This window comes from Bos indicus x Bos taurus, chromosome 28 (genome assembly GCF_003369695.1).
Source record: "Bos indicus x Bos taurus breed Angus x Brahman F1 hybrid chromosome 28, Bos_hybrid_MaternalHap_v2.0, whole genome shotgun sequence".
NCBI classification, from domain to species: Eukaryota; Metazoa; Chordata; class Mammalia; order Artiodactyla; family Bovidae; genus Bos; species Bos indicus x Bos taurus.
The window spans coordinates 26825245-26850853 of NC_040103.1; the positions used below are offsets into that span (position 1 = coordinate 26825245).

Here is a 25609-nt window from a genome sequence, read left to right on the forward strand (position 1 = left end):
CAGTATTGTTTACTGTGTGACCTTAAGCAAGTTACTTAACATCTCTGAACCTGTTTTTCTAATCTGTAAAGTGGGATGATCATTGCTAACTCTGAGGTTTTATGTGTTATAATGTTATAAATGTTGTAATGTGTATAGAACTCCCAGCATGGAGCTTGGCCCCTGGTAGATGTTTGATGAATGGTTGCTCTTGTTAAGGCTTTGTTACTAAGGTAACTGCTGCCATGTTGGGGTGAGAGTCTCTGAGAGGGGCCTCTGTGTAGCCAGTGAGCAGCACCGGAGCCTGCCCACCAGCAGTACGCAGGACCCATGGTTGAGCCAGTGAAGTGGTGAATGGTCCTAGACCTGTGCCAACTTCATAGTCCAACTGAGGTTTGTCTCAAAGCCCCTTTGGCCATGAGGACACGCGTGGATTCCACCCTCATTCCTGGGTGGAATCTGGCCATGAGTGACACACCCTCCTGCCTGGGCCCTGGCGGAATTGGGCCCAGCGTGAAGGAATGCCTGGAAACCAGTAGTCCCCACGTACAATGCGTCCTTTGAAGCCTCAGCTGCTCTCCCTGTGTTGCTCTTAAGTGACGCCACACTTATGTTATGACAGTGGAGGGCTCTGCAGTTATGTTATGATGGGGGAGGGGTTGGACAGAGCCTCGGGTGGCTGGGCAGGGTTTCAGGAGCTCAGTGGTGACCCGAACTGTTACCTCCACCACTCCTGGAGGGAATGACGAGTCTCTCTTGGGCTCTGTTTTATCTGAGGCCAGCTCCAAATCAAAAGACCACAAATCCTCCCTTTTGAGAGAGACCTTGGGGAAGTCCTACTCCAGGGCTGTGAGCCTGGAACCAGCTCCACAGTCGGCCACCATGATCAACGACTGGGAGGCTGAGACCACTGAGCTCCAGGTGGGGTTCACACCTTGAATGCTGCCCTGTCTCCCCCTCGTCGGGTTGCCTGGCTGTACCTCCTGTGGGTGGTGTTGTGCCCTGGGCCCATCTGGGTTCTTCCTTAGAAAGACAAGGATGATAGGGGACTTTCTTAAAAACCTGTGACTCACTCTGTTATTTTAAGGCAAGCAGTGGGTCTAAGCCTGGTATGTGAAGTTCTTTTGGGTGTGCCTGTCTCCACTTAACATTCTTGTTTAAGATGAAAGGTTTGACCTCGAAGGCTGTGCCCTGCACGTTCCCATGCTCCTAATGTTGTCGTGTCCCCCCTCAACCCACAGTCCTGCTCTGTAGCCCTCTTCCCACCATCTAGGTCACTGGAACCTGGATGCTTGTGTGCCCGTAGCCAGAATTCTGGCTCCTTGGCTGGGATTTGGGGCTACCAAACACCAGAGCCATTCATCCCCTCAAGGGCAGCCAGCCAGCCTGGGGCTTAAGGCTGCTGTTACTGCCTTTTTTTAATAGAGAGAAAGTCCATTTAAATGTATACAATTCAGTTTTTTTTTTTTTTGAACTATATTCACAATTTTGTGGGATCACCATTATTGTGATCACCATCACAATTACATCCCACATTAATGGGATCACCATCACCATTATCTAATCCTAGAACACTTCCATCACTCCCATAAAAATATCGCATACCCATGAATCAGCTGTCACTCCGCTTTTCCCCTTCTCAGCTCCCTGGCAACCACTAATCGACCTTCCCTCTCTAGAGCTTTGTCTCTTTTGGGCATCCCCTAGAGATGGAATCATACAGTCTCTGGCCTTTTGGGACTGGCTTTCTGTCACTTTGTGTGTAAGGTCAATCTCTGCTAGTGTGTATCTTAATTAGTACTTCACTCCTTTTCATGGCAGAGTAATATTCCACCCCATGGAGAAACTACATTTTACCTATCTGTTCATCTGTTGGTGCCCATTGGGTTGTTTCCATTTGGTGGCTATTATGATAATGCCACCGTGAACATTCATGCACAAGTTTTCATGTAAACATATGTTTTCCATTGTTTTCAGTATGTACGTAAGATGCTGTAAAGATGGAGGTTCTATGGTAATGCTGTGTGTAACTTTTGGGGGAGTTGCCAAACTGTTCTCCAGAGCAGCTGCACCATTTTACATTTTCTCAGGGCTCCTTGGGTGGGCTCACTGAAAGTTTCTGGTGACCTGCTGCCCCCACCCTTTCCGCTTTGAGAATTCCCTATTTGTGGCCTGAAGGATGAGAGACGCATAGAAGAGGGTGTGAATGGATTGTCTCCAGGGTCTGTGGCTGATGTCAGCAGGCCCTCCGCAATGCCTCTCCCTGTTTTTTGAGAGAGAAATCTGGGTGGGCCCTGTTAGGGTGTGATAATGGGGAGTGGGAGGCCTGGGTTTACATTCTGGATGTTTACCATGAACTTGCTGTGTGACCTGAGATGAGTCAGGTGACCTCTCTGAGTCTACCTCTGACAGACCTGGCAAGGAGAGCTGTGAGGAGTCGAGTTCCCCTTTTCCCTTGCAGGGCTGAAACCTCCAGGCGCTGCTCATGTGTTGGGAGTGGCTATTATGATTCAATTCACTGCATGGAGAGAGGCTTTGACCTTCTTCCTCCCCTGCTGGGGGTCTCTTCCCCTCTCACCCAGGAATTTGTCTCTGGGCTGCTGCGCTCACTGTTGGGCTCAGATAGCAGGGCCTCCAGGAGCTCTGGTGCAGTCTCACCTGCAAAGAGAGAGGCACTGGCCTCGGGGGCAGTGAGGGCGGACGCTGGCCCAAGCCCTGCTCGCCAGTCTGTGCATTGCTTAGAGGCCAGCTGCCCATTTCTGGTCTCTCCTTTAGGCACGGTGGCCATGCATTCCCCAACTCTTAAATCTAGGGCATGGTAGATTCCTTTGCACGGCAGTGCCACTACCAAAGGGAAAATAGAAACAGCATGGAGCACCGTGATTTCCTTGCTCCGCACTCAGCCTTCAATCCCTGGAGTACCCATGTGCAAGGAGGCTTAGAGGCAGAACTTGGGTGCCCATCGAGTCTTCCCGGAGGGTTACCACACTGTGGTCGGTAGCTCCTTACCCTCAGTCACAGTGGGTCCTGTGGTCCCCGTGCTCCAGCAGGTCTCCCACTCCCCCTCCGGCCGGCTCAGGTGTGCCCTCCTCCAGAAGCCTCTCCCAGCTCCGCCGTCCCGGTTTGGGTCTCGGTGTGGAAGCCTGCCCTAGTCAGGGCTACTGTCTGGTCCTTGACGGTACTCTATTTACTGCCCAGTTTCCTATCTGCCACCTGCACTAGGCGGGGGAGCTCGAGGACAGGGTCCTGCCTTCCTCACCCACCACCGTCCTCCGTGGTAGTAGTGTGGGGCCCCTTCTGCAGCCACACCTCTGGATATGTGCTGGGACTGTAGTGCTGGCATCTTTAGAGCCTCAGCCCCATCTTGCAGGCACAGGGGTTTTGAAATAACTGTGGATAAATGAATAGTCTTAAAAATCAGTGCACAAGAATCAGAGCTTCAGGGTGGGATGGCAGGAGAGTCATTAAGACATTTGAAGCTTTCTTGAGAGACCCTTGCCTCCCATCCTGCTTCCTCTGGTGTCCTCATGTACTCCTCACTCCACTGCCCCAACAAGTGTTGCTCCAGTCCTTATTCGGGCTATGGTGTAAATGACTGATAACTGCTTGAGATGTTACCTTTCTAAATAGCCGTATGTTTCAAAGCATGACCTTTTGATTCAGACAGACCTGGACATGCTACTTTGAACCTTAGCTTGTTTACTTGTATAATAGAGTCAATAATCTGACAGAGTTGTCTTTAAGGATTGGATTGGATTCTATTAGGAGTCAGCCAACTAAGGTCCATGAGCTAAATGAGGCCTACCACTTGTTTTTGTAAATAAAGTTTTATTGAAACCCAGAGACACTCATTTGTTTATATATTGTCTGTAGCTGCTTTTATATTTCAGTAGTCAAATTGAAGAGCTGAGATGGACCAGATGAACCACAAACCCTAAAATGTTAACTATCTGATCCTTTACAGAAAAGGTCCTCGATTACGTCATACAAGTTAATAAATGCTGGTTAAATAAATAACCTTAGCTAAAAGGTCAAAGCTATGATGGGGAAATTTGGAGTTGCTGGCAATGATTGAGAGGGATTTGAGGGGCATGGGGCATCCTCCAAGGGTCCCTAAAATGCCCTCCACAGGCCATGGTAATACCAGAAAACATTTTTTCCTGTATGATGATGTTTCTACCCACTGCCATCTTTGATTTTTACAGCAAGCATATCTGGCAGGATATCAAGGATTATTCCTTCTCATGTCACAGGAGGGGAGGGGAGCCCAGAGAGGTGGAGGGGCTTGGGCTGGGACGTGACAGGGAGATGGAACTGAGCGGGAACTGGAGCCTGGGCCAATTCTCACCTCTCCGCTCCTCACTGCCTCAGAGATTTGCCACATCCTCATGTCAGAGAGAGGGCTCACGCCCACCCATCACCTGGCCTGGCACAAACCCTCATGCTGTCAGAGGCAGGGGAAGGGGTGCACATGATGGGGGCAGGGGTCGATCAGCAGGTGGCATCATGGTGACAGTTCCTTACGTGGATTTGAACCTCCGTCTCTTCCTGTCTCGGTTCCAGCTTTTGGCCTGGGCGACCTTCCCAACCTGCTGGGCCTGGTGGGGGACCGGCTAGGAGAAGCAGAGCGGAAGCGGCGACACGCCACGCCGGGCAGCTACAGCATCGAGGTGCTGCTGGCGGTGGACGACTCGGTGGTGCGCTTCCACGGCAAGGAGCATGTGCAGAACTACGTCCTCACCCTCATGAATATCGTGAGTGTGCCCGAGCCCTGGGGCTGGCTGCCGGGGCTGGGGTGGGGGCCCCTGGCGCTCGTCTGATGGTTTGGTGGCGCTGGTTTTCCGGGTGGGCTCAGGGAAGTCACTGCCTGCTCCCGCGTCCAGCTGAACGGTTGAGATGGGCCTGAGCTGGCCTGGCGTCCATCCTGGGCCTTGGCCCGGTGTCAGCAGCATGTGACTGTGCTGAGGTACCTACAGGCAAACTGGAGCTTGTGGTCAGTGGTTTCCGCACTTGGACATATTCAGAGCCTGGGTCAGGTGAGGCCAGGGGTCCCACTTGTCTTAGAGTTGAAGGGGTTTCCTGAGATTTATCATCTGGGGAAAATGCCCAATCCTAGGCTGGAGAGACTGGCTACTGGGCTGTCATGTTAGCAGAGATCCCAGCCCCCCAGTGTGTGGCTCTGGGTGTTCACCGAGATCAGTCAGGCAGGGAAAATGAGGGTTCTGGGTAAATTTTGAGACAGGTGAAGCAGAGAGGCCATGCACTGTCCACAGTGAGTGGTTACTGGTCAGTTGTTGCCAGAGGTGCTCATGCAGAGATGCAGGGCTCTTGTCATGGATGCGGAGAAGGCAATGGCACGCCACTCCAGTACTCTTGCCTGGAAAATCCCATAGGCAGAGGAGCCTGGTAGGCTGCAGTCCATGGGGTCGCTGAGAGTCGGACACGACTGAGCGACTTCACTTTCACTTTTCACTTTCATGCATTGGAGAAGGAAATGGCAGCCCACTCCAGTGTTCTTGCCTGGAGAATCGCAGGGACGGGGGAGCCTGGTGGGCTGCCGTCTATGGGGTCACACAGAATCGGACACGACTGAAGTGACTTAGCAGTACTGTCATGGATAGGCCAGTTTGTTTTTTTTTTAAGTCAGAAATGCATATAGGTTTTTTTTTTAACTTTTTATATGGAAAATTTAAATTGTGATATCTAAGTGAAACTCCTAATTTTTAAAATGCTAAAATAAAAACGCTGTGAATGCTGAATAAAACCTATCTACATGTCACATTTGGCCTCTGGGCTACAGATGGGCAGCTCTGACCTAAAGGCGCAGAGATGAGGGAGACCAGAAAGAAAGGGAGATGGAAAACATCAGAGGTGGGCTCTGCACTGGTTCTCTTCTGACAAGAGGCCTTTGTCGGAAGTGCCCGTGGCTGTGGCTCTGGGAGGAGGGGGACCAGTCTAGGTGCAAGAGGGGCCAACCGTGGACATTGATGATAATGTGACTTTCGTGAGGCGAGTGGTGGCACGTTTCTGGGAATGGAACAGTTGATGAGCAAGAGTGCCAACCCCATGGTCATGCCAATCCCCCTGGCAGCATTTATACAGAATAAAATAGCACGATGCTGCCTGTGCTGTCCGGTGTCCGTAACCCAGCCACACGGGCGGCGAGGTGGCTGCTGGGAGGGCATGCGGCCAGCCCCTTGTTAGCTGTGTGACCTCAGGCAAGGGACCTGTATTCTTCCGACTCTGTAACTTGCAAATGATGGAAAACAAACTCGAACTAGATTAAGGAAAACAGGGCTAAAAATATGGGCCAGGTTGTGGGAGAACAAGATGGAACTGTTTTAAGTGTAACTGGTACTAGAGGCTTACGTGGACTCTTCAGGTCCTCTTCACATTCTAATTCTCTTGACCAACTTCTCAAAAAGACGGATTCTGGCTATGAGCATGACGAAGCTGACTTTTTTTTCCCTTCAATTTTTAAAAATTGTGGTTAATTTGCAATGTTGTATTAATTTCTATTGTGTGGCAAAGTGATTCCGTTATACATACATATATATATATACACACATTATTTTTTAAATATTCTTTTCCATTATGGTTTATCATACGATATTGAACATAGTTCTCTGTACTATACTGCAGGCCTCGTTGTTTGTCCATTCTGTATATGAACGCTTGCATCTGCTAACCCCAGCCTCCCACTCCATCTCGCCTTCAACTCTCTACCCTTTGGCAACCCCTCGTCTGTTCTCTATGTCTGTGATTCTCTTTCTGTTTCAGAGATAGCTTCGTTTGTGTCATATTTTACATTCTACATATGAATCGGTATCATATTTTACATTCTACATATAAGTGATATCATGACATCTGTCTTTTTCTTTCTGACAGTATGGTAATTTCTAGTTGCATGTTGCTGCAAAGGCATTCTTTCTTTCTTTTCTATGGCTGAGTAATATTCCATTGTATATATTTACCGCATCATCTTTATCCCTTCATCTGTTGATGAATACTGAGGTTGTCTCCATGTCTGGGCTCTTGTGAGTAGTGCTGCTATGAACATAGAAGCATATGTATCTTTTTAAATTATATCGATAGTATTGTCTAGATATATGCCCAGGAGTGGGATTGCTGGATCATATGGTAATTCTGTTTTTAGTTTTCTAAGGAACCTCTCTACTGTTTTCCACAGTGGCCGCACCAACTTACATTCCCACCAGCATGTAGGAGGGTTTCCTTTCATCCACACCCTTCCCAGCATTTGTCATTTGCTGACTTTTTAATGATGGCCATTCTGACTGGTGTGAGGTGGTACCTCATTGTAGTTTTGATTTGCTTTTCTCTAATAATTAGCAATGTTGAGGATCTTTTCAGTGAAGCTGATTCTTACTGCTATAGCTCCCTGACCAGAGACAAAAGAAGTTACTCCTTGAGTTTCCAGGCAAAAGTTCCTGGAGCAGGACTCTAAAATTTGAGTCACATGACCACCCTTTGGACCAATCACTATATGTTGGAGAAGGACAAGAGTTTCCCAAAGGACAAGAGGGACTGGACACAGGCATGGGCCCTGGAGAAATTGTTCTGAGCTCACCAGGCACCCCAATCTATGTCTGTTTTAATAATATTTAATCCCTGAAAGCCTCCATTTTTCATAATATTGTCTGCTCTTGGGTTGAATGTATATGAAGTCTTGAGCACACACCTGGCACTTAGGGAGTACTCAGGCAGTGTGTTCTGCATTCTCATAGCCGTATTGTCTTTGTGTGTTTGTGTGGTTCTTTGTGTAAGTCTCTGCAGGTGGAGTCCTTGAGGATGGGAACTTTGACTTAGGCTTTTTTTGAACCCCCAAGAGCACACAGCATGGGTATTTAGTCCAACACCTGATAGGTAGTCAGTAAATGTAGAAGTGAATGGTGTCCATGGGAGAGGCAGGGAGCCAGCATGGGAAAAGGGGGAAACAGTGTACTTCTGTCTGCAATGCCACTGTTAAGAAAAAGGCAAGGGGAGAGATCAGCTCCAATTACAGGAGCCCCAGGGAGGGGAGGAGAACCAGGAAGCCTGCCCCTTGCCACTTCTTTGTTTGAATACTAATTTGTTATTCCTGGGGACTGGGATTCGATCCCTGGATTCCCTGGAGAAGGAAATGGCTACCCCCTCCAGTATTCTTACCTGGAGAATCCCATAGACTGAGGAGCCTGGCAGCTACAGTTCATAGGGCCGCAAAAAGTTGGACGTGACTGAGCGAATAACACACACACACACACACACACACACACACACACACACACAGCCTGTGGTTTGCAACTCCCAGGGCAAAGGCTACCACTTGCTGCCATTTGAGAAAGAGAGGGAGGGTAACTATGTATATGAACACACCCACCTCACTGGAGCACTTGACCACCCATCCAGACTCTATAAATTGCTAGTCCAACCTAAGACCACACAGCTGAATACTAATCCCATTAGTCAGAGAGCCAAGTTGGTCCCTGGAGCCAGCAGGTGGAGAACAGGAGTGAGGGGGAGGGAGTGGGGAAGGGGCCAGGGGAGCCTTTAGGAAGCCCTGAGTGTTAGGACCCTCGGTCCTGGATCGTGAAGACCCCAGGAGTATGAATGGGCTCTATTCACAGCCCCCGAGTTTGCTAAAAGATAATTTTCAGAAAAAAAGCAAAATCATGACTTTCATACAAAAATAAAAACAAGTGTCATGTGAAAGATTTTCAGTTCAGTTTAGTCACTCAGTCGTGTCTGACTCTTTGCGACCCCATGGACTGCAGCACACCAGGCTTCCCTATCCACCACCAACCCCTAGAGCTTGCTCAAACCCATACCCATTGACTCAGTTATGCCATCCCATCTCATCCTCTGTCATCCCCTTCTCTTCCCACCTTCAATCATTCCCAGCATCAGGATCTTTTCAAATGAGTCAGTTCTTTGCCAAAGTGTTGGTGGCCAAAGTATTGGAGTTTCAGCTTCAGCATCAGTCCTTCCAATGAATATTCAGGACTGATTTCCTTTAGGATAGACTGGTTGGATCTCCTTGCAGTCCAAGGAACTCTCAAGAGCCTTCCCCAACACCACAGTTCAAAAGCATGAATTCTTCGGCACTCAGCTTTCTTTGCACTCCAACTCTCACATCCATACATGACTACTGGAAAAACCATAGCTTTGACTAGATGGACTTTTGTCGGCAAGGTAATGTCTCTGCTTTTTAATATGCTGTCTAGGCTTGTCATAGCTTTTCTTCCAAGGAGCAAACATCTTTTAATTTCAGGGCTGCAGTCACCATCTGCAGTGATTTTAGAACCCCCAAAAATAAAGTTTGTCACTATTTCCATTATTTCCCCACCTATTTGCCATGAAGTGATGGGACTGGATGCCATGATCTTCATTTTCTGAATGTTGAGTTTTAAGCTAACTTTTTCACTCTCCTTCACTTTCATCAAGAGGCTCTTTAGTTCTTCACTTTCTGCCATAAGGGTGGTGTCACCTGCATATCCGAGGTTATTATTTCTCCTGGCAATCTTGATTCCAGCTTGTGCTTCATCTAGCCTGGCATTTCACATGGTGTACTCTGTATATAAGTTAAATAAGCAGGGTGACAATATACAGCCTTGAGGTACTCCTTTCCCAATTTGGAAGGAGATCCAACCAGTCAATCCTAAAGGAAATCAGTCCTGAATATTCATTGGAAGGACCGATGCTGAAGCTGAAACTCCAATACTTTGGCCACCGAGACTTTGGCAAAGAACTGACTCATTTGAAAAGACCCTAATGCTGGGAAAGATTCAAGGTGGGAGGAGAAGGGGACAACAGAGGATGAGATGGTTGGATGGCACCACTGACTCAATGGACATGAGTTTGAGCAAGCTCCGGGAGTTGGTGTTGGACAGGGAAGCCTGATGTGCTGCAGTCCATGAGGTTGCAAAGAGTCAGACACGACTGAGCGACTGAACCGAACTGATGCTTAACTTAATAAAGGACAGAGAGGGGAGAAGAGGCTCCATGGGAAGGGCAGATAGGTTTCTTTAGGAAAGACAAGTGGACTTTAGGAGAACAAGTAGGAAATAAGAAAGTTTGTGATGATACATGTTTATTCAGGTGCAAGTGATCTTTCTGTCTCTTTTTTTTTTTAATGGCCATGAAATTCCCCTGGGGAGAGGATTTATAGTAGCTCATTTTCTCGGGAGTTGCTGCTTTGTCAAAGGAAGGAATTTCTTTTTTAAATATATATATAATTTATTTTTTTTTTATTGAAGGATAATTACTTTACAGAATTTTGTTTTCTGTCAAACCTCATCATGAATTAGCCATAGGTATACATATATCCCCTCCCTTTTGAAACTCCCTCCCATCTCCCTCCCGGGAATTTCTGAGATGCTTTATTTCTGCATCTGTTGAATCTCAAGTGTCTTCAGCTTAAAATAATATTTATGCCAACTCTGAGTTCTGAGTGGGTCCCCACCCAGGCCAGGAGTGGGACCCTGGGAGTGACCCCAGGAAGTGAGTGATTGGATGTGCGTGTGTCCTGGAGGGACCATGGCCAGTTCGTGAGATCCCTGCTTGGGGTGGAAACTCAACATGTTGTAGGTTTTGCACCACTGTGTGCCCTTGGGAAGGCCCCCACCAGACACACGGGCACTGAAGACCCTGCAGGGGGGGCCTGCTGTGAAGCCTGTTTCCATGGTCTCGGTTCTGTCTTCTCAGAGGGTTCTGGAGTGCTGTTGGAGGCTGGTTCCTTGCTCACTGCTGCCTTGCCCTTGTGGGTGTGGGAACAGAGGGGTGCAGCTTCCCACAAGGGCTCCTTCCTCTTGGGGGAAAGGCTTAGGGCACTGAGATGGACCTCGCTTAAGGAGCTGCTGTGTTGCAGACCTCCAGCTGCCACAGGGGGAAAGCGAGGTTTGGGTTCTGACTTTCCTGGGGGACAGCAGCCAGCCAGCCAGAATCCCACCTGTGACTATGAGTGGAGGAGCCCAGACAACCTCTCCCTCCCAGGAGACCAGCAGCTCATCCTATCCATTGTGTGGAAACCTGTATTTGGCTGGGATGCTTGAAGCCCCGCTTCCTTTCAGGATTTCATGAAGCCAGCAAAAAGGGTGTCCCTTTGCTCTTCCCTCACGGCGCCTGCCTGCCTGTGACCATTTCTGACCCTGGTTTCCGGGGCCAGGGGTGGCCTGGCGGGATCAGAGAGAAGAGATATGGTTCCCAGGGTGGATGGGAGGGGCAGAGCCCTTTGTGGAACTCAGAATGATCTGATCAGGTCCCAGTCACTGCGGCTCTTGGGCTTCTTGCCTCTCAATTTTCTTTTGCGTTAACCTGAGGATGTACCATAAATATTCATAGAGCTTCAGATGTTGGGCAACGACTCCTCAGCCTTCCCTCACATGCTGCTGTGCCCTGGATGGACTTGGCTTTCTCTGTGCCTCGGTTTACCCATCTGTGTAGAGGATGTTTCCTTAAGGCTTCTTAAATCTCAGGGCAAGGGATCATGTGTCTGACTCTTTTTGTGACCCCATGGATTGTAGTCTACCAGGCTCCTTGATCCATGGGACTTCTCAGGCAAGAGTACTGGAGTGGATTGCCATTTCCTTCTCCGGAGGTTCTTCCTGACCCAAGGATCAAACCCTTGTCTCCTGTATTAGCCGGTGAATTCTTTACCACTGAGCCACTTGGGAAGCTCCCAATATATTCACTTTTTTTCAGGTTCTTTTCCTATATAGATTATTACAGAGTATCGAGTAGAGTTCCACGTGCTATACAGTAGGTCCTTGTTGGTTATCTATTTTATTATATAGTAAAGTATGTTTGTTTAATTCCAAGTGCCTAATTTATCATTCCCTAGCACCCGATGTTTCCCCTTTGGTAACCATAAACTTGTTTTCAAAATCTGTGAGTCTGTTCGTATTGTGCCAATAAGTTCATGTATATCATTTTTAATTTGATTTGACATGTGAGTGATATCATGTGATATTTTCTCTGTATTTTCTTTTTCTGTCTGACCTAGTATGATAATCCCTAGGTCCATCCATGTTGCTGCAAATAGCAGTATTTAGTTCTCTTTTGTGACCGAGTAATATTCCATTGTCTATATTTACCACATCTTTATCCATTCCTCTGTTGATGGACATCTAGGTTGCTTCCATGTCCGGAGTATTGTAGATAGAGCTGCAATGAACATTGAGGTGCATGTATCTTTTTTTTTTTTTTTGCATGTATCTTTTTGAATTATGGTTTTCTCTGGATATACACCCAAGAGTGGGATGGCTGGGTCATATGATAGTTCTGTTTTTAGTTTTTTATGGATAAAACCTCCATACTGTTCTCCATAGTGGTTATATAAAATGACATTCCTACCCTCTCCAGCATTTATTGTTTATAGACTTTTTGATGATGGCCATTCTGACCTGTGTGAGGTGATAACACTTTGTAGTTTTGATTTGTATTTCTCTGATAGTTAGTGATGGCGTGACATCTTTTCATGTGCTTTTTTGGCGATCTTTATGTCTTCTTTGGAAAAATATCTATTTATATATTTTGGCCACACCACGGGGCTTGTGGGATCTTAGTTCTCCGACCAGGGAGGGAACCCATGTCTCTTGAGTGGAAGCATGTAGTCCTAACTACTGAACCACCAGGGAATTCCTTTCTTGCTGTTGTTTAGTCACTTGGTCATGTCTGACTCTTTGCGACCCCATGGACTGCAGCACGCCAGGTTTCCCTATCCTACCGTCTCCCAGAGTTTGCTCAGACTCATGTCTATTGAGTCGGTGATGCCATTCAACCATCTTGTCCTCTGTTGTCCCTTTCTCCTCCTGTCTTCAGTCTTTCCCAGCATCAGGATCTTTTCCAATCAGCTCTTCACATCAGGTGGCCCAAGTATTGGAGCTTCAGCTTCAGCATCAGTCCTTCCAACGAATATTCAGAGTTGATTTCCTTTAGGATTGACTGGTTTGATCTCCTTGGAATCCAAGGGACTCTCAAGAGTCTTCTCCAGCATCACCATTCAGAAGCATCTATTCTTCAGTGCTCAGCCTTCCTATGGTCCAACTGTCACATCCGTACATGACTCCTGGAAAAACCATAGCTTTGACTATGTGGATCTTTGTCAACAAAGTGATGTCTCTGCTTTTCCTGGAAGACGTCTATTTAGATCTTCTGCCCATTAGAGCTGCCCGCATAGAGCTGCATGTGCTGTTTGTGTATCTTGGAGATTAATCTCTTGTCAGTTGCTGTGTTTGCAAACATTTTCTCCCATTCTGGGTGTTGTCTTTTCACTTTGTTTATGTTTTCCTTTGTTGTGCAAAAGCTTTTAAATTTAATTAGGTCCCATTTGTTTATTTTTACTTTCACTTCTGTAGAAGGTGGATCAAAAAAGATATTGATGTGATTTATGTCAAAAAGTGTTTTCCCCTTAAGAGGTTTATAGTGTCTGGCCTTACATTTAGGTTTTTGATCCATTTTGAATTTATATGTATGGTGTTAGGGAATGTTCTAATTTTATTCTTTTACATGTAGCTGTCTGGTTTTCCTAGCACTGCTTATTGGATAGACTATCTTTTCTCCATTGTGTACTCTTGCCTCCTTAATTGACCACAAATGCGTGGGTTATCTAGCCTGTTCCATTGATCTATATTTCTCTTTTTGTGCCAGTACCATACTGTTTTGATTACTGTAGCTTTGTAGTATAGTCTGAAGGCAAGGAGCCTGATTTCTTCCAGCTCTGTTTTTATTTCTTAGGATTTGTTTGACCAAGGGAACCACTTGAAATGTAAGGGGCAGTTTTCAGCATTTAGTGAGTGTCTGGTGTGTACATACTATTTCATATGGACTCCTGTTCTAGGGGACCTTTGAGGGCAGTACAGAAGGAGATGGTGTCCCTGTGGACTTCTGGAAACAGGAAGGCTTTCTGGAGGCATTTGGTGCTGAGCCAGCCTTGGCAGGGAGAGGTCTGGTAAGATGAAGAGTGTACAGGCCAAGAATGGTGGCAGCAGTGTGAAGGGGAGGTGGCAAATGCCTGCAGAGAACTCTCGGGAGGGTAGCTATGGCAGGATGGTCCATCAGGCAGTAGCATGGACTCTCAGATGGAGAGAATGCATGAAGAATAGTCCCTGATGGTGGCATACAGGTGGATATATGACAGGGGCAGATGGGTGCCAGAGGCCAGCTGAGGCTGTGATGGGGCAGCAGAAAGAACCAGGACTCCAGGACTCCAAGCTATTGTGAGTATCTCAAATATCACAGTGTCATTCCGGTTCCTACCACATGTCAGACGCAGGGCAGAGGACTTGACGGGCAGGCTCCTTGCATCCTCACCACTGCCTTGCGCAAGTGACGTTCTGCAAGTCTTAGAAGCCAAGTGACAAATGGCAAAACCGGGATTCAGACTCTTCGCTGTCTGATTCCAAAGTTAGCTCTTTAGTCCTACTGCTGCTGAGGCAGGACTTGAGGCGGGAGGGTTGCTGGGCTCCCAGCTCTGGAGGTGGGAAGCACACTGCCCCTTTGCAGAAGGAGCCACTTCCTGAGATGGGTCTTCCTGGCAGAGTCAGGATCATGAGTGTCACCGTGAGACATTCTTGACCTTGACTCCTGGCTGTGGCCGGACTGGCTGGTGCAGTCAGGTACCCTCTCATTGCCTGGGGTGATGCACCAAATCCTTTCTGGGATGAAGAATCATATGAATATGAGTTTCAGAGACACTTCTCAGGCCCGGAGCCAGAGCAGAGGGAGGTGAGAAGGCAGAGAGGCCCTTTCAACAGTCCTCCCCAAGCCAGTCTGTGGCCGGACCCATCTTGGCATCCCCCTGTCTGGGTGATAGGCCCCCTGCCCACCTCAATCCTAACCTGCCCCACTTGGCTCTTACTACAAAGATGCAGAGCACCAAGGCCTCTCAGATGCCCTGCTTGGAGAAGCTTGGTGCCCCTTCTAGATCTTGGAGGTTTGGATCTCAGACCTAGATCTAGGTGCCTCACCCAGGAGCATGGCTTTCTGTTGTCACTAACTGTGTTAGATATTCATCATACAAGCTGGTTCAGAATAGCACAAAGACCTCTTTCCTGCTGACAGAGCGTTTCTCTGCCAGACCTCTTCCCTTCAGGGGTATGTGAGCAGCTCAACCTCCCTGCTCACTGGGAGGATGCAAATCCCCATCCTCCCTCGCTTTATGTCCTTCCTCTTCTTTTGACTCTCCCCAAGGAGTTTCCCAGTGCTTGGACAGCACTCAGAGACCACTTCCCCAGCAAAACAAAAATTCATTCACTTTAAGATAGTGGTTCTTGACTGGAGGCAATTTTGCATCCCAGGGGACACTTGGGAGGGTTTGGAGAAATGTTTTGGGTGTCACAGCTGGAGCAGGTCGGGGTATTCCTGGCATCTGATGGGAGGGGCTTGGGGATGCTGCCAAACACCCTCCAGGGCACAGGATGCCCCACAGGAGAGAATCGTCAGCATCAGAGTGACCTTAATGACCACGTGTGACCGCCACCTCCCCCCCCGCCAGCCTTACAGTATAAATCCAGAGTTCCCTGGTGGTCCAATGGTTAGGACTTAAGCTTTCACTGCCGAGGACCTGGGTTTGACCTCTGGTCAGGGAGCTAAGATCCCATAAGCCACGTGGTGCAGGCAAAAAAATGGGGGGGGGGCGTGGATTATGATCTCCAGTTGCCCCACACAAGAAGTCTACTGGGTAGAGAACAGCGCCTGCCAGAGGCCCAGTGCTGTAACTTCTGGCAGGCATTCCTGGCAGGAGAGACATGGTAATGAAGAGGACTGCTCCCGTGTGAAGAGAGCCTGACAGCTCACCAAGGGCTCTCATGTCCAGCTTCTCCTTTGCAGGTATGGGACACTCTGGAGGCCAGACTTCTGAAATCCTGATTCTGGGGTGATCTACTAGGCAGCTTCTCAGCCCCCAAAGTGGGAGGTAGCCATTTTAAACTAAATAGCAGATGCTGTTGGTTGAGCCCATGCTGTGTACCAGGCGCTGTTCCAAACACTTGACTTCTGCCTCACCTTCCGTCCTCAGGCCTCCACACACCCAGAGTGTTGGTCTTTCCAGGACCCCTCACAACCCAGCTTCACTCACAGGCAGGCCAACCAGGGCCGTAATGGCCCCTGCATTTTGGAGATAAGTCATGGGAGAGAAATGCTGAGTATTGTAGACTCGTAACAGGGACTCTGTTGGGCTGGGAGGCCAGGCTCTAGGCACTCTGGAATCAGTCTGCACAAACAGCTTAGGCATGAAGCGGCCTGAATGGCTGCGTCCAGGAGGCGCTGGGAATCCCAGAGACAGCTGCACCTGAAGAGGTATGCTGGTTAGAAGGTAGCTTAAAGCGCAGGCTTGTAGTCCAGTCCAGCCTGTGAGCATGAACTTGTGGGGTGGGGATAGAGCAGCTGAGAAAGGAACAGGAGATTGAGCACCCTCCTCCCACCTCCCACCTCTGAGATCTCACCGGTGATCTTGAAGGCAGGGCCTGCCAACATGGCGTATGAGTCAGTGTGACTCCCCTGTGAGGTCTCAGTCCTAGCCCAGGGCACAGCAGGGCCCAGCTCTGGCTCCTGCCTGAGTGAGTCAGTGTCTGAGGGCTGGGGGCGAACAGGGACCTCAGGCTGCAGGCAGCAGTGTATCACTGGCATATATACACGTGTATGCATGCAGGCACGTGTATAGTACAAGTGTTTACACACGTGCATATACATGTGCCCACGTCTATGTGTGTGACACGGATGCGTGCACACAGATGAGTTTAGACATCTGTGTAAACACATGCCTATTACCATATTTGATGAAATCAAAGACCCCATGAATTGTCAGATCCTCTGCTATTTTATGAACTTGAGGAAGAGGAAAAATACTACTAATTAAATTCTGATATAATGCTTTCTTGGGTTTCCTGGGTGGCTCAGATAGTAAAGAATCTGCCTGCAATGCGGAAGACTTGGGTTCGATCCCTGGCTTGGGAAGATCCCCTGGAGAAGGGCATGGAAACCTACTTCAATATTATTGTCTGGAGATTTCCATGGACAGAGGAGCCTGGTGGGCTACAGTCCACGGGGTCGCAAAGCCAGACACGACTGAGCACTAACACACAACACACAGACACGATGCTTTCTTATCAGCATTTGTATTTGTCCTTATTGGAAGAGCCCTTTAGCCTTATTTAGGCTTAGATTTTGATCATATATCACTCATGTTTTAATAATTTGAGTATGTATCTGGCTGTGCTGTGTCCTCATTGTGGCACTGGGATCGTCTATCTTCATAGGGCACGTGGGATCTTGGAGCACAAGGTGTGGGGGCTCTTAGTTGCAGCATGTGGGATCTACTTCCCTGACCGGAGATTGAACCTGACCCCCTGTATTGGGATCATGGAGTCTTAGTCTCTGGACCACCAGGGAAGTCCCCTTGATCATACATTACTCTTGTATGTACATAGATGTGACAGTATGGGGAAGTAAAGTATTCCCATAACTTCCTCACATTTAGAGTATTACTTGTCCAAGTCACTTTCAGTGTAGGGTCATCAAAATCTGTGCTTTTCAGCACAGTATCGTCCCCTGTACCATCAGGAGCATGACTGATGAGGGAGAAGCACTCCACTCTTCCTCTGCAATGTCATCCAAGGCACCAACACCCGTTCTTCAAGCTTCCACATGGTGTTTTCTTTTTAATTTAAATTATTTATTTTAATTGGAAGCTAATTACTTTACAATATTGTAGTGGCTTTTGCCATACATCGACGCGAATCAGCCATGGGTGTACATGTGTCCCCCATCCTGAACCCCCCTTCCCCCTCCCTCCCCAAACCCATCCCATCCCTCAGGGTCGACTCAGTGCACCAGCCGTGAGTGCCCTGTCTCATGCATCGAACCTGGACTAGCAATCTATTTCACATATGGTAATATACATGTTTCAATGCTATTCTCTCAAATCATCCCACCCTCACCTTCTCCCACAGAGTCCAAAAGTCTGTTCTTTATCTCTGTATCTCTTTTGCTGTCTCGCATATAATGTCATCATTACCATCTTTCTAAATTCCATGTATATGCGTTAATATACTGTATTGGTGTTTTTCTTTTTGACTTACTTCACTCTGTATAATAGGCTCCAGTTTCATCTGCCTCATTAGAACTGATTCAAATGCATTCCTTTTAATAGCTGAGTATTATTCCATTGTGTATATGTACCACAGCTTTCTTATCCATTTTTCTGCTGATGGACATCTAGGTTGCTTCCATGTCCTGGCTATTATAAACAGTGCTGCAATGAACATTGGGGTACATGTGTCTCTTTCAATTCTGGTTTCTTTGGTGTGTATGCCCAGCAGTGGGATTTCTGGGTCATAAGGCAGTTCTATTTTCAGTTTTTTAAGGAATCTCCGCACTGTTCTCCATAGTGGCTGTACTAGTTTGCATTCCCACCAACAATGTAAGAGGGTTCCCTTTTCTCCACATCCTCTCCAGCATTTATTGCTTGTAGACTTGGATAGCAGCCATTCTGACTGGTGTGAGATAGTACCTCATTGTGGTTTGGATTTGCATTTCTCTGATAATGAGTGATGTTGAGCATCTTTTCATGTGTTTGTTAGCCATCTGTATGTCTTCTTTGGAGAAATCTGTTTAGTTCTTTGGCCCAGTTTTTGATTGGGTCGTTTATTTTTCTGGTATTGAGCTGCATGAGCTGCTTGTATATTTTTGAGATTAATTCTTTGCCAGTTACTTCATTTGCTGTTATTTTCTCCCATTCTGAAGGCTGTCTTTTCACCTTGCCTATAGTTTCCTTCATTGTGTAAAAGCTTTTAAGTTTAGTTAGTTCCCATTTGTTTGTTTTTGCTTTTATTTCCATTACTCTGGGAGGTGAGTCATAGAGGATCCTGCAGAGATTTATATCAGAGAGTGTTTTACCTATGTTTTCCTCTAGGAGTTTTATAGTTTCTGGTTTTACATTTAGATCTTTAATCCATTTTGAGTTTATTTTTGTGTATGGTGTTAGAAAGTGTTCTAGTTTCATTCTTTTACAAGTGGTTGACCAGTTTTCCCAGCACCACTTGTTAAAGAGATTGTTTTTTCTCCATTGTATTTTCTTGCCTCCTTTGTCAAAGATAAGGTGTCTATAGGTGCATGGATTTATCTGGCTTCACAGGTGAATTCTACCAAAAACTTAGAGAAGAGCTAACACCTGTCCTACTCAAACTTCCAGAAAATTGCAGAGGAAGGTAAACTGCCAAACTCATTCTATGAGGCCACCATCACCCTAATACCAAAACCAGACAAAGATGCTACAAAAAGAGAAAACTCTAGGGCAATATCACTGATGAACATAGATGTAAAAATCCTCAACAAAATTCTAGAAAACAGAATCCAACAACACATTAAAAAGATCATACATCATGACCAAGTGGGCTTTATCCCAGGGATGCAAGGATTCTTTAATATTTGCAAATCAATCAATGTGATACACCACATTAACAAATTGAAAGATAAAAACCACATGATTATCTCAATAGATGCAGAGAAAGCCTTTGACAAAATTCAACATCCATTTATGATAAATACCCTCCAGAAAGCAGGCATAGAAGGAACATACCTCAACATAATAAAAGCCATATATGATAAACCCACAGCAAACATTATCCTCAGTGGTGAAAAATTGAAAGCATTTCCCCTAAAGTCAGGAACAAGACAAGGGTGCCCACTCTCACCACTACTATTCAGCATAGTTTTGGAAGTTTTGGCCACAGCAATTACAGAAGAAAAAGAAATAAAAGGAATCCAGATTGAAAAGAAGTAAAACTCTCACTGCAGATTACATGATCCTCTACATAGAAAACCCTAAAGACACCACCAGAAAATTACTAGAGCTGATCAATGAATATAGTAAAGTTGCAGTATATAAAATTAACACACAGAAATCCTTTGCATTCCTATACACTAACAATGAGAAAACAGAGAAATTAAGGAAACAATTCCATTCACCATTGCAATGAAAAGAATAAAATACTTAGGAATAAATAGATGGGGAAACAGTGGGAAGTGTAAGACTTTATCTTTTTGGGCTACAAAATCACTGCAGATGGTGAGTGCATAAAAGACGCTTACTCCTTGGAAGAAAAGTTATGACCAACCTAGATAGCATATTGAAAAGCAGAGACATTACTTTGCCAACAAAGGTCCGTTTAGTCAAGGCTATGGTTTTTCCAATGGTCATGTATGGATGTGAGAGTTGGACTGTGAAGAAAGCTGAGCGCCGAAGAATTGATGCTTTTGAACTGTGGTGTTGGAGAAGACTCTTGAAAGTCCCTTGGACTGCAAGGAGATCCAACCAGTCCATTCTAAAGGAGATGAGTCCTGGGTGTTCTTTGGAAGGACTGATGCTAAAGCTGAAACTCCAGTACTTTGGCCACCTCATGCGAAGAGTTGACTCATTGGAAAAGACTCTGATGCTGTGAGGGATTGGGGGCAGGAGGAGAAGGGGATGACAGAGGATGAGATGGCTGGATGGCATCACCGACTCGATGGACATGAGTTTGAGTGAATTCCTGGAGATGGTGATGGACAGGGAGGCCTGGCGTGCTGTGATTCATGGGGTCGCAAAGGGTCGGACATTACTGAGCGATTGAACTGAATTGAAAGAAACAAAAGACCTATATATAGAAAACTATAAAATACTGATAAAAGAAATAAGAGATGACACAAATAGATGGAGAAATATACCATGCTCATGGATTGGAAGATTCAATATAGTGAAAATGAATATATTACCCAAAACAATCTATAGATTCAATGCAATCCCTATCAAGCTACTAACAGTATTTTTCATAGAACTAGAACAAATAATCTCACAATTTGTATGGATATACAAAAAACCTTGAAAAGCCAAAGCAATCTTGAAAAAGAAGAATGGAACTGGAGGAATCAACCTGCCTGACTTCAGGCTCTACTACAAAGCCACAGTCATCAAGACAGTATGGTACTGGCACAAAGACAGAAATACAGATCAATGGAACAAAATAGAAAGCCCAGGGATGAATCCACATGGTGTTTTCTTGATCCTACCAGAAGGTGGCAATGCAAGTTTTCAGACAACTATGGTTCACATACCTTCCTCAGATAGTCCCTGAACAGTTCATTATCTGAAATGTTGATGGATTGCAGTATCCTATGAAACCACCAGGAATAACAAGAGACTCTTGCTAGAACAGGCAGTAGCAATACACCAGAACTGCCGTTTGGCCTTCTACAGCCGTAAACAGGGAGGACAAGCATCCTAGCCTCATGAGATGCAGCATGCATTGAAGCGCCTCATCTGCGGTTACCACATGCCCTTTTGCTAGAAAGGTTAGAGCTTGAGGGATAGTAGAGCTGGCCCCAGGGCCCAGGATTGAGAAAGAGCCAGAAGTGTTACTGTCGCTATTCCTCTGCCTTTAAGCAATGCTGCTTGCTTCGGGTTCAGAGGCACTGGGGGGCCTGGGTAGTCACATGAGCGGGGGCTGGCCTTGAATTTCAACTGTGGTTGCTACAGTTGTGTGTTGTCTACGGTTGCTGCCCATAGATAAGTGCCTCCCTCACTTTGGGCTTGCTTTTCTGGCCATGAGAACATGGATAGCGTACCTTTTTCCTTGGAGCTCCTTGGAGGAATGGCTGACTCTAGAATTAGGGCAGAGATTACCCAAGATGAGCATCTTGTAATACCAGAAAGTAAGGAAGTACCCCTCAAGACCCCCAAGCCAAAAATGATGGGCATGTGTTAAAAGGACAGGAGCCAAGTGAAAGAGCTCCTGATGGCTAAAGCTGGGACAGTTCCAGCAATAAAATAAGCAATGAGGTGTTGAATTATAACCCAGAGTATAAAATAAATATCCACAAGTCCATACTGATAAATGAATGATTGAATACATAAATAAATGGAGAAGAAGAAACAAATATCTGCAGAGGAATTTCAAATCACTGACGTAGATCCTCTGCCCTCGAGGAGTTGGGTTTTAACTCCCTGCTCCTCAGGTGTGGACGGTGCATAGTGATTTCCTTCTGAAGAGCAGAGTACGGAAGCCGGACTGAGTGGCAGGGCAGGTAGTGACTCTGCAGAGCTGGCAAGCAGCTTCTCTGCAGATGGTCAAGGTCCACATCAACAGTGATGTCGTGTTTGTAGTACGCATTCTTTTTTTGCCATGCCACGTGGCATGTGGTATCTTAGTTCCCCCACCAAGACCGAACCCATGCCCCCCGCAGTGGAAGCACAGAGTCTCAACCCCTGGACCACCAGGCAAGTCCCACAGCCTGTACTTGTGACATAATGTGATGAGGGTGCTCACCTCTGTGGTCTTCTTCCCTGAATCCATATCCTCAGTCTAACCATGAAGAGAACATCAGACATACCCAAATTGAAGGAGTGGCTGCAAAATAGTTAACCAATATTCCTAGAAACCATTTAGGCCATCAAAAATCAGGAAAGTCTGAGGGACATCAGAAAGGAGAAACAGCCTGGAGCAGCCAAAGGAGATGTTAATTGTTGTTGTTCAGTGGCCAAATTGTGTCCAACTCTGCCACCCCATGGACTGCAGCACACCAGGTTTCCCTGTCCGTCACCATCTCCCAGAGTTTGCTCAAACTCATGTCTGTTGAGTTGGTGATGCCATCCAACCATCTTGTCCTCTGTCATCCTCTTCTCCTCCTGCCTTCAATCTTTCCCAGCATCAGGGTCTTTTCCAATGAGTTGACTCTTCCCATCTGGTGGCCAAAGTATTGGAGCTTCAGCTTCAGCATCAGTCCTTCCAATGAATATTCAGGGTTGGTTTCCTTTAGGATTGACTTGTTTGATCTCCTTGCCATCCGAGAAGGAGATAAAATGACTAAATGCAATGTGCTGACCTGGATGGGATCCTGGAGCCCAAAAAAGGGACAACACCCATATATTAGGAAAATTGGAAAAAATACGGATGTTAGTAAGTAATTCCCTGGTAGCTCAGGCAGTAAAGAATCTGCCTGCAATGTAGGAGACCTGGGTTCGATCCCTGGGTTAGGAAGATCCACTGGAGAAGGGAATGGCAACCCACTCCAGTATTCTTGCCTGGAAAATCCCATGGACAGAGGAGCCTGGTGGGCTACAGTCCATGGGGTCACAGAGAGTTGGACACGACTGAACGACTATCACACACACACAGAGTATGTCAGTATTGGTTCGTGCATGGTGACAAATGTATCATAGTCATGGCAGATATTAATCACAGTTAGCTCCGCACTCTCCATGCTGCTTTTCTGAAAATTTGAAGCTATTCTAAAATTTGAAGTATATTGATTTAAAAGGAAAGAAGGATTATGACTTCTTTCCAGGCAGGTTGCTGGGAGGGTTTGTGGAGATGATGCTGGGAACTGTGGGCTGTGTCAGCCCTTGGGTGGCAGTGTGTGCCCTCTTCTGTTTGAGCACAGGGCAGTCCTGAGATCCCAGGGATGGGCTTTTTCCACATTGCCCCTCCCTGTGGAGCCCTGCTGGACCTAGCAGCCAAGCAGTAGGTAGACACTGTGCTCTGTAACCCCTCAGAAGCAATGGTCCCTCGGAGTGAGGTTGGCCCCCTTGGGGTTTGCCAGGAACCATCTCTGCTGGAAGGAAGGAGGAGAAGCCCATCTTAGCTTGGTCCAGAAGGAAAGGCTGCCAGCTGCCAGCTTGATGCAGAAGAGAAGGCCTACTCACATGGGCTCCCCAGGGCTTAGCTCTCCCCATCCAACCGTGGGCTGAAACTTGGGCATTTCTGCTGCAGGCACCCTGAGTCTGAGCCTGCCTTCGGGCAGAGCTCCCACCCAGTAGACCCTCCTTCCCTTCTTCCTACTCCCTGGGCTTGACCACAAGGCCCTTGGGAGGCCTGGCCATGCAGGGTTACAGGAGAGCAGAGAAAGGGTTTTTACAACAAACCCTGACTGTTCACTGGATTGTGTGACTGTTCACTGGACATAGAAAACCCTCCCTTTATCTTTACCACCACCCCAGCCAGCCTGCCACTGAAACTGGTTCTGGATAGCCACTGTGTATAGTGGCTAATAGCCACAAAGATTTGATCCCGGCCCTCCCACTTTCTAGCTGGGTGACCTTGGGCAAGTTACTTACTTAACCTCTCAGAGCCTTGGATTTCTCATGTGTGAAACAAGAATAATTCCTGCCTCTGGAAGAGTGCCCTCAGCATGGTGCCTGATGCATTGTATGTGTTGAGTGACCAGAGTTCTGTGGTTTTGTCTCCCCTTGATTAGAAAGAGTCTTGACCTTTCCTTGTTTTTCTCGTACACAACCAGTAGCCATCCCAGACCAGTATGTTATGTAGAACTCTAAACTGAGGGGGTCTTAGCAGATGACCTTGAATTTGGCCGAGGTGCGGGGAGCAGGGAGACCAGACACAGTGTTCTTTTCTGCTCCATGGGTGTGTCTTGGAGCAATCATGCTTGTGTGTACAACCACGGGAAGCAATTCCTGATCTCCCCTGAGCTGGCTTGTTGGCCTCACCTCTGGCATTTGAGAAGTAGTCGTGAGGGGCAGAGGCTGACAGAGCCAGGCCTTGAGTGCACAGCCAGGCCAGAGCCTGTTGGGGAGCAGCCCTGTGTGTGTGCCAGAAGGCTGGGGTCCTGGGCCACTCAGGCAGCCTCACCCTCTCTCTGGGGCTCCAGCACCAGGTCAGGGCTGTGGGTGGAACCCATGTGCCTGGCAGCCTCTGCAGTTCTGCTGAGCATGGCAGTCATGTCCAGCCACCTCCTTGTCCTGTGCAGAGTGTCAGCATAGCTACAGCTGAATCAAAGTCACTGAGGTCCCACTCAAGGGCCAAGAGGGATGTGTATACATGAGCCAGAGCCCCAGAGACAGTCGGACTGGGGGACCTAAAATGGCAAGGCCAACCCTACTTTCGGAGGGGGGAATAAGAGAGAAAATTTAGCTGCTTTCTTTTCATTATCCTTATTTAATCTAAGAAAAGATCAGACTGTCTCTCATTGCTGAACCATGCGCCTATCACAGCCTCAAAACTCTTCATCCAGTCTTGTACTTAGGCTGTCTTCGGAGACAGAGTTCATTTTCCATCTTCCTTTCCTATGGATCCTTTAGTGGGGTCCATGTGCCTATCTGTTTTCTTGTACTTGCTAATGTCTTCATTTCATCATGGTTCTTAGAAGATGGTTTGCTGGGTCCAGGATCCTAGGTTGATGGTTTCTTGGTGCTTTGATGGTGTTACTTCAGGGTCTCCCTTGTTACTGTTGAAAACCTACTCCCAACACAGTGGTCCTTCCTTAGTTTGTGGCTTGTCTTCTTTCTCTCTTGCTGCCTGTAAGACATTCTCTTTGACTGATGTGAGCTTGGAGGCAAATTCCTGAGAGACTGTGGTCACTGTCTGTCCCCAGGAGTGGAGCCGATGCGCTCAAGAGGGAGACTTGAGGCCAGTGGGGGAGGTGCACAGGAAGACTGAATGGGTCTCATGGCATGGGGAACTTTCTAAGGGCCAAGAGTGCCTTGACGGGCTAGGAAGAAGCTCCCCGTCATGTGGAGGGGGCCTCAGTTACCTTGATTGCCAATAACTTCGGGGCTGTCATGGTGGCTTCATGTAGTTCCTGACTTCCCTACCCCTACATCAAGCCTCTGCCCATCTCCTGTGAAGAGTTGATGACCTTCTCA

At 47.2% G+C, this 25609-nt stretch overlaps 1 protein-coding gene across 2 annotated transcripts in view; it reads left to right on the top strand.

Moving 5' to 3' along the window:
* The window catches only part of ADAMTS14 (ADAM metallopeptidase with thrombospondin type 1 motif 14), a 95279-nt gene that overhangs the window by 27458 nt on the left and 42212 nt on the right, over positions 1 to 25609 (top strand). For both annotated transcript variants that reach the window (XM_027530632.1, XM_027530633.1), the window contains exon 4: positions 4543 to 4733. In XM_027530632.1, the coding sequence (XP_027386433.1) occupies positions 4543 to 4733 (191 nt within the window). The remainder of the gene's footprint in view (positions 1 to 4542; positions 4734 to 25609) is intronic.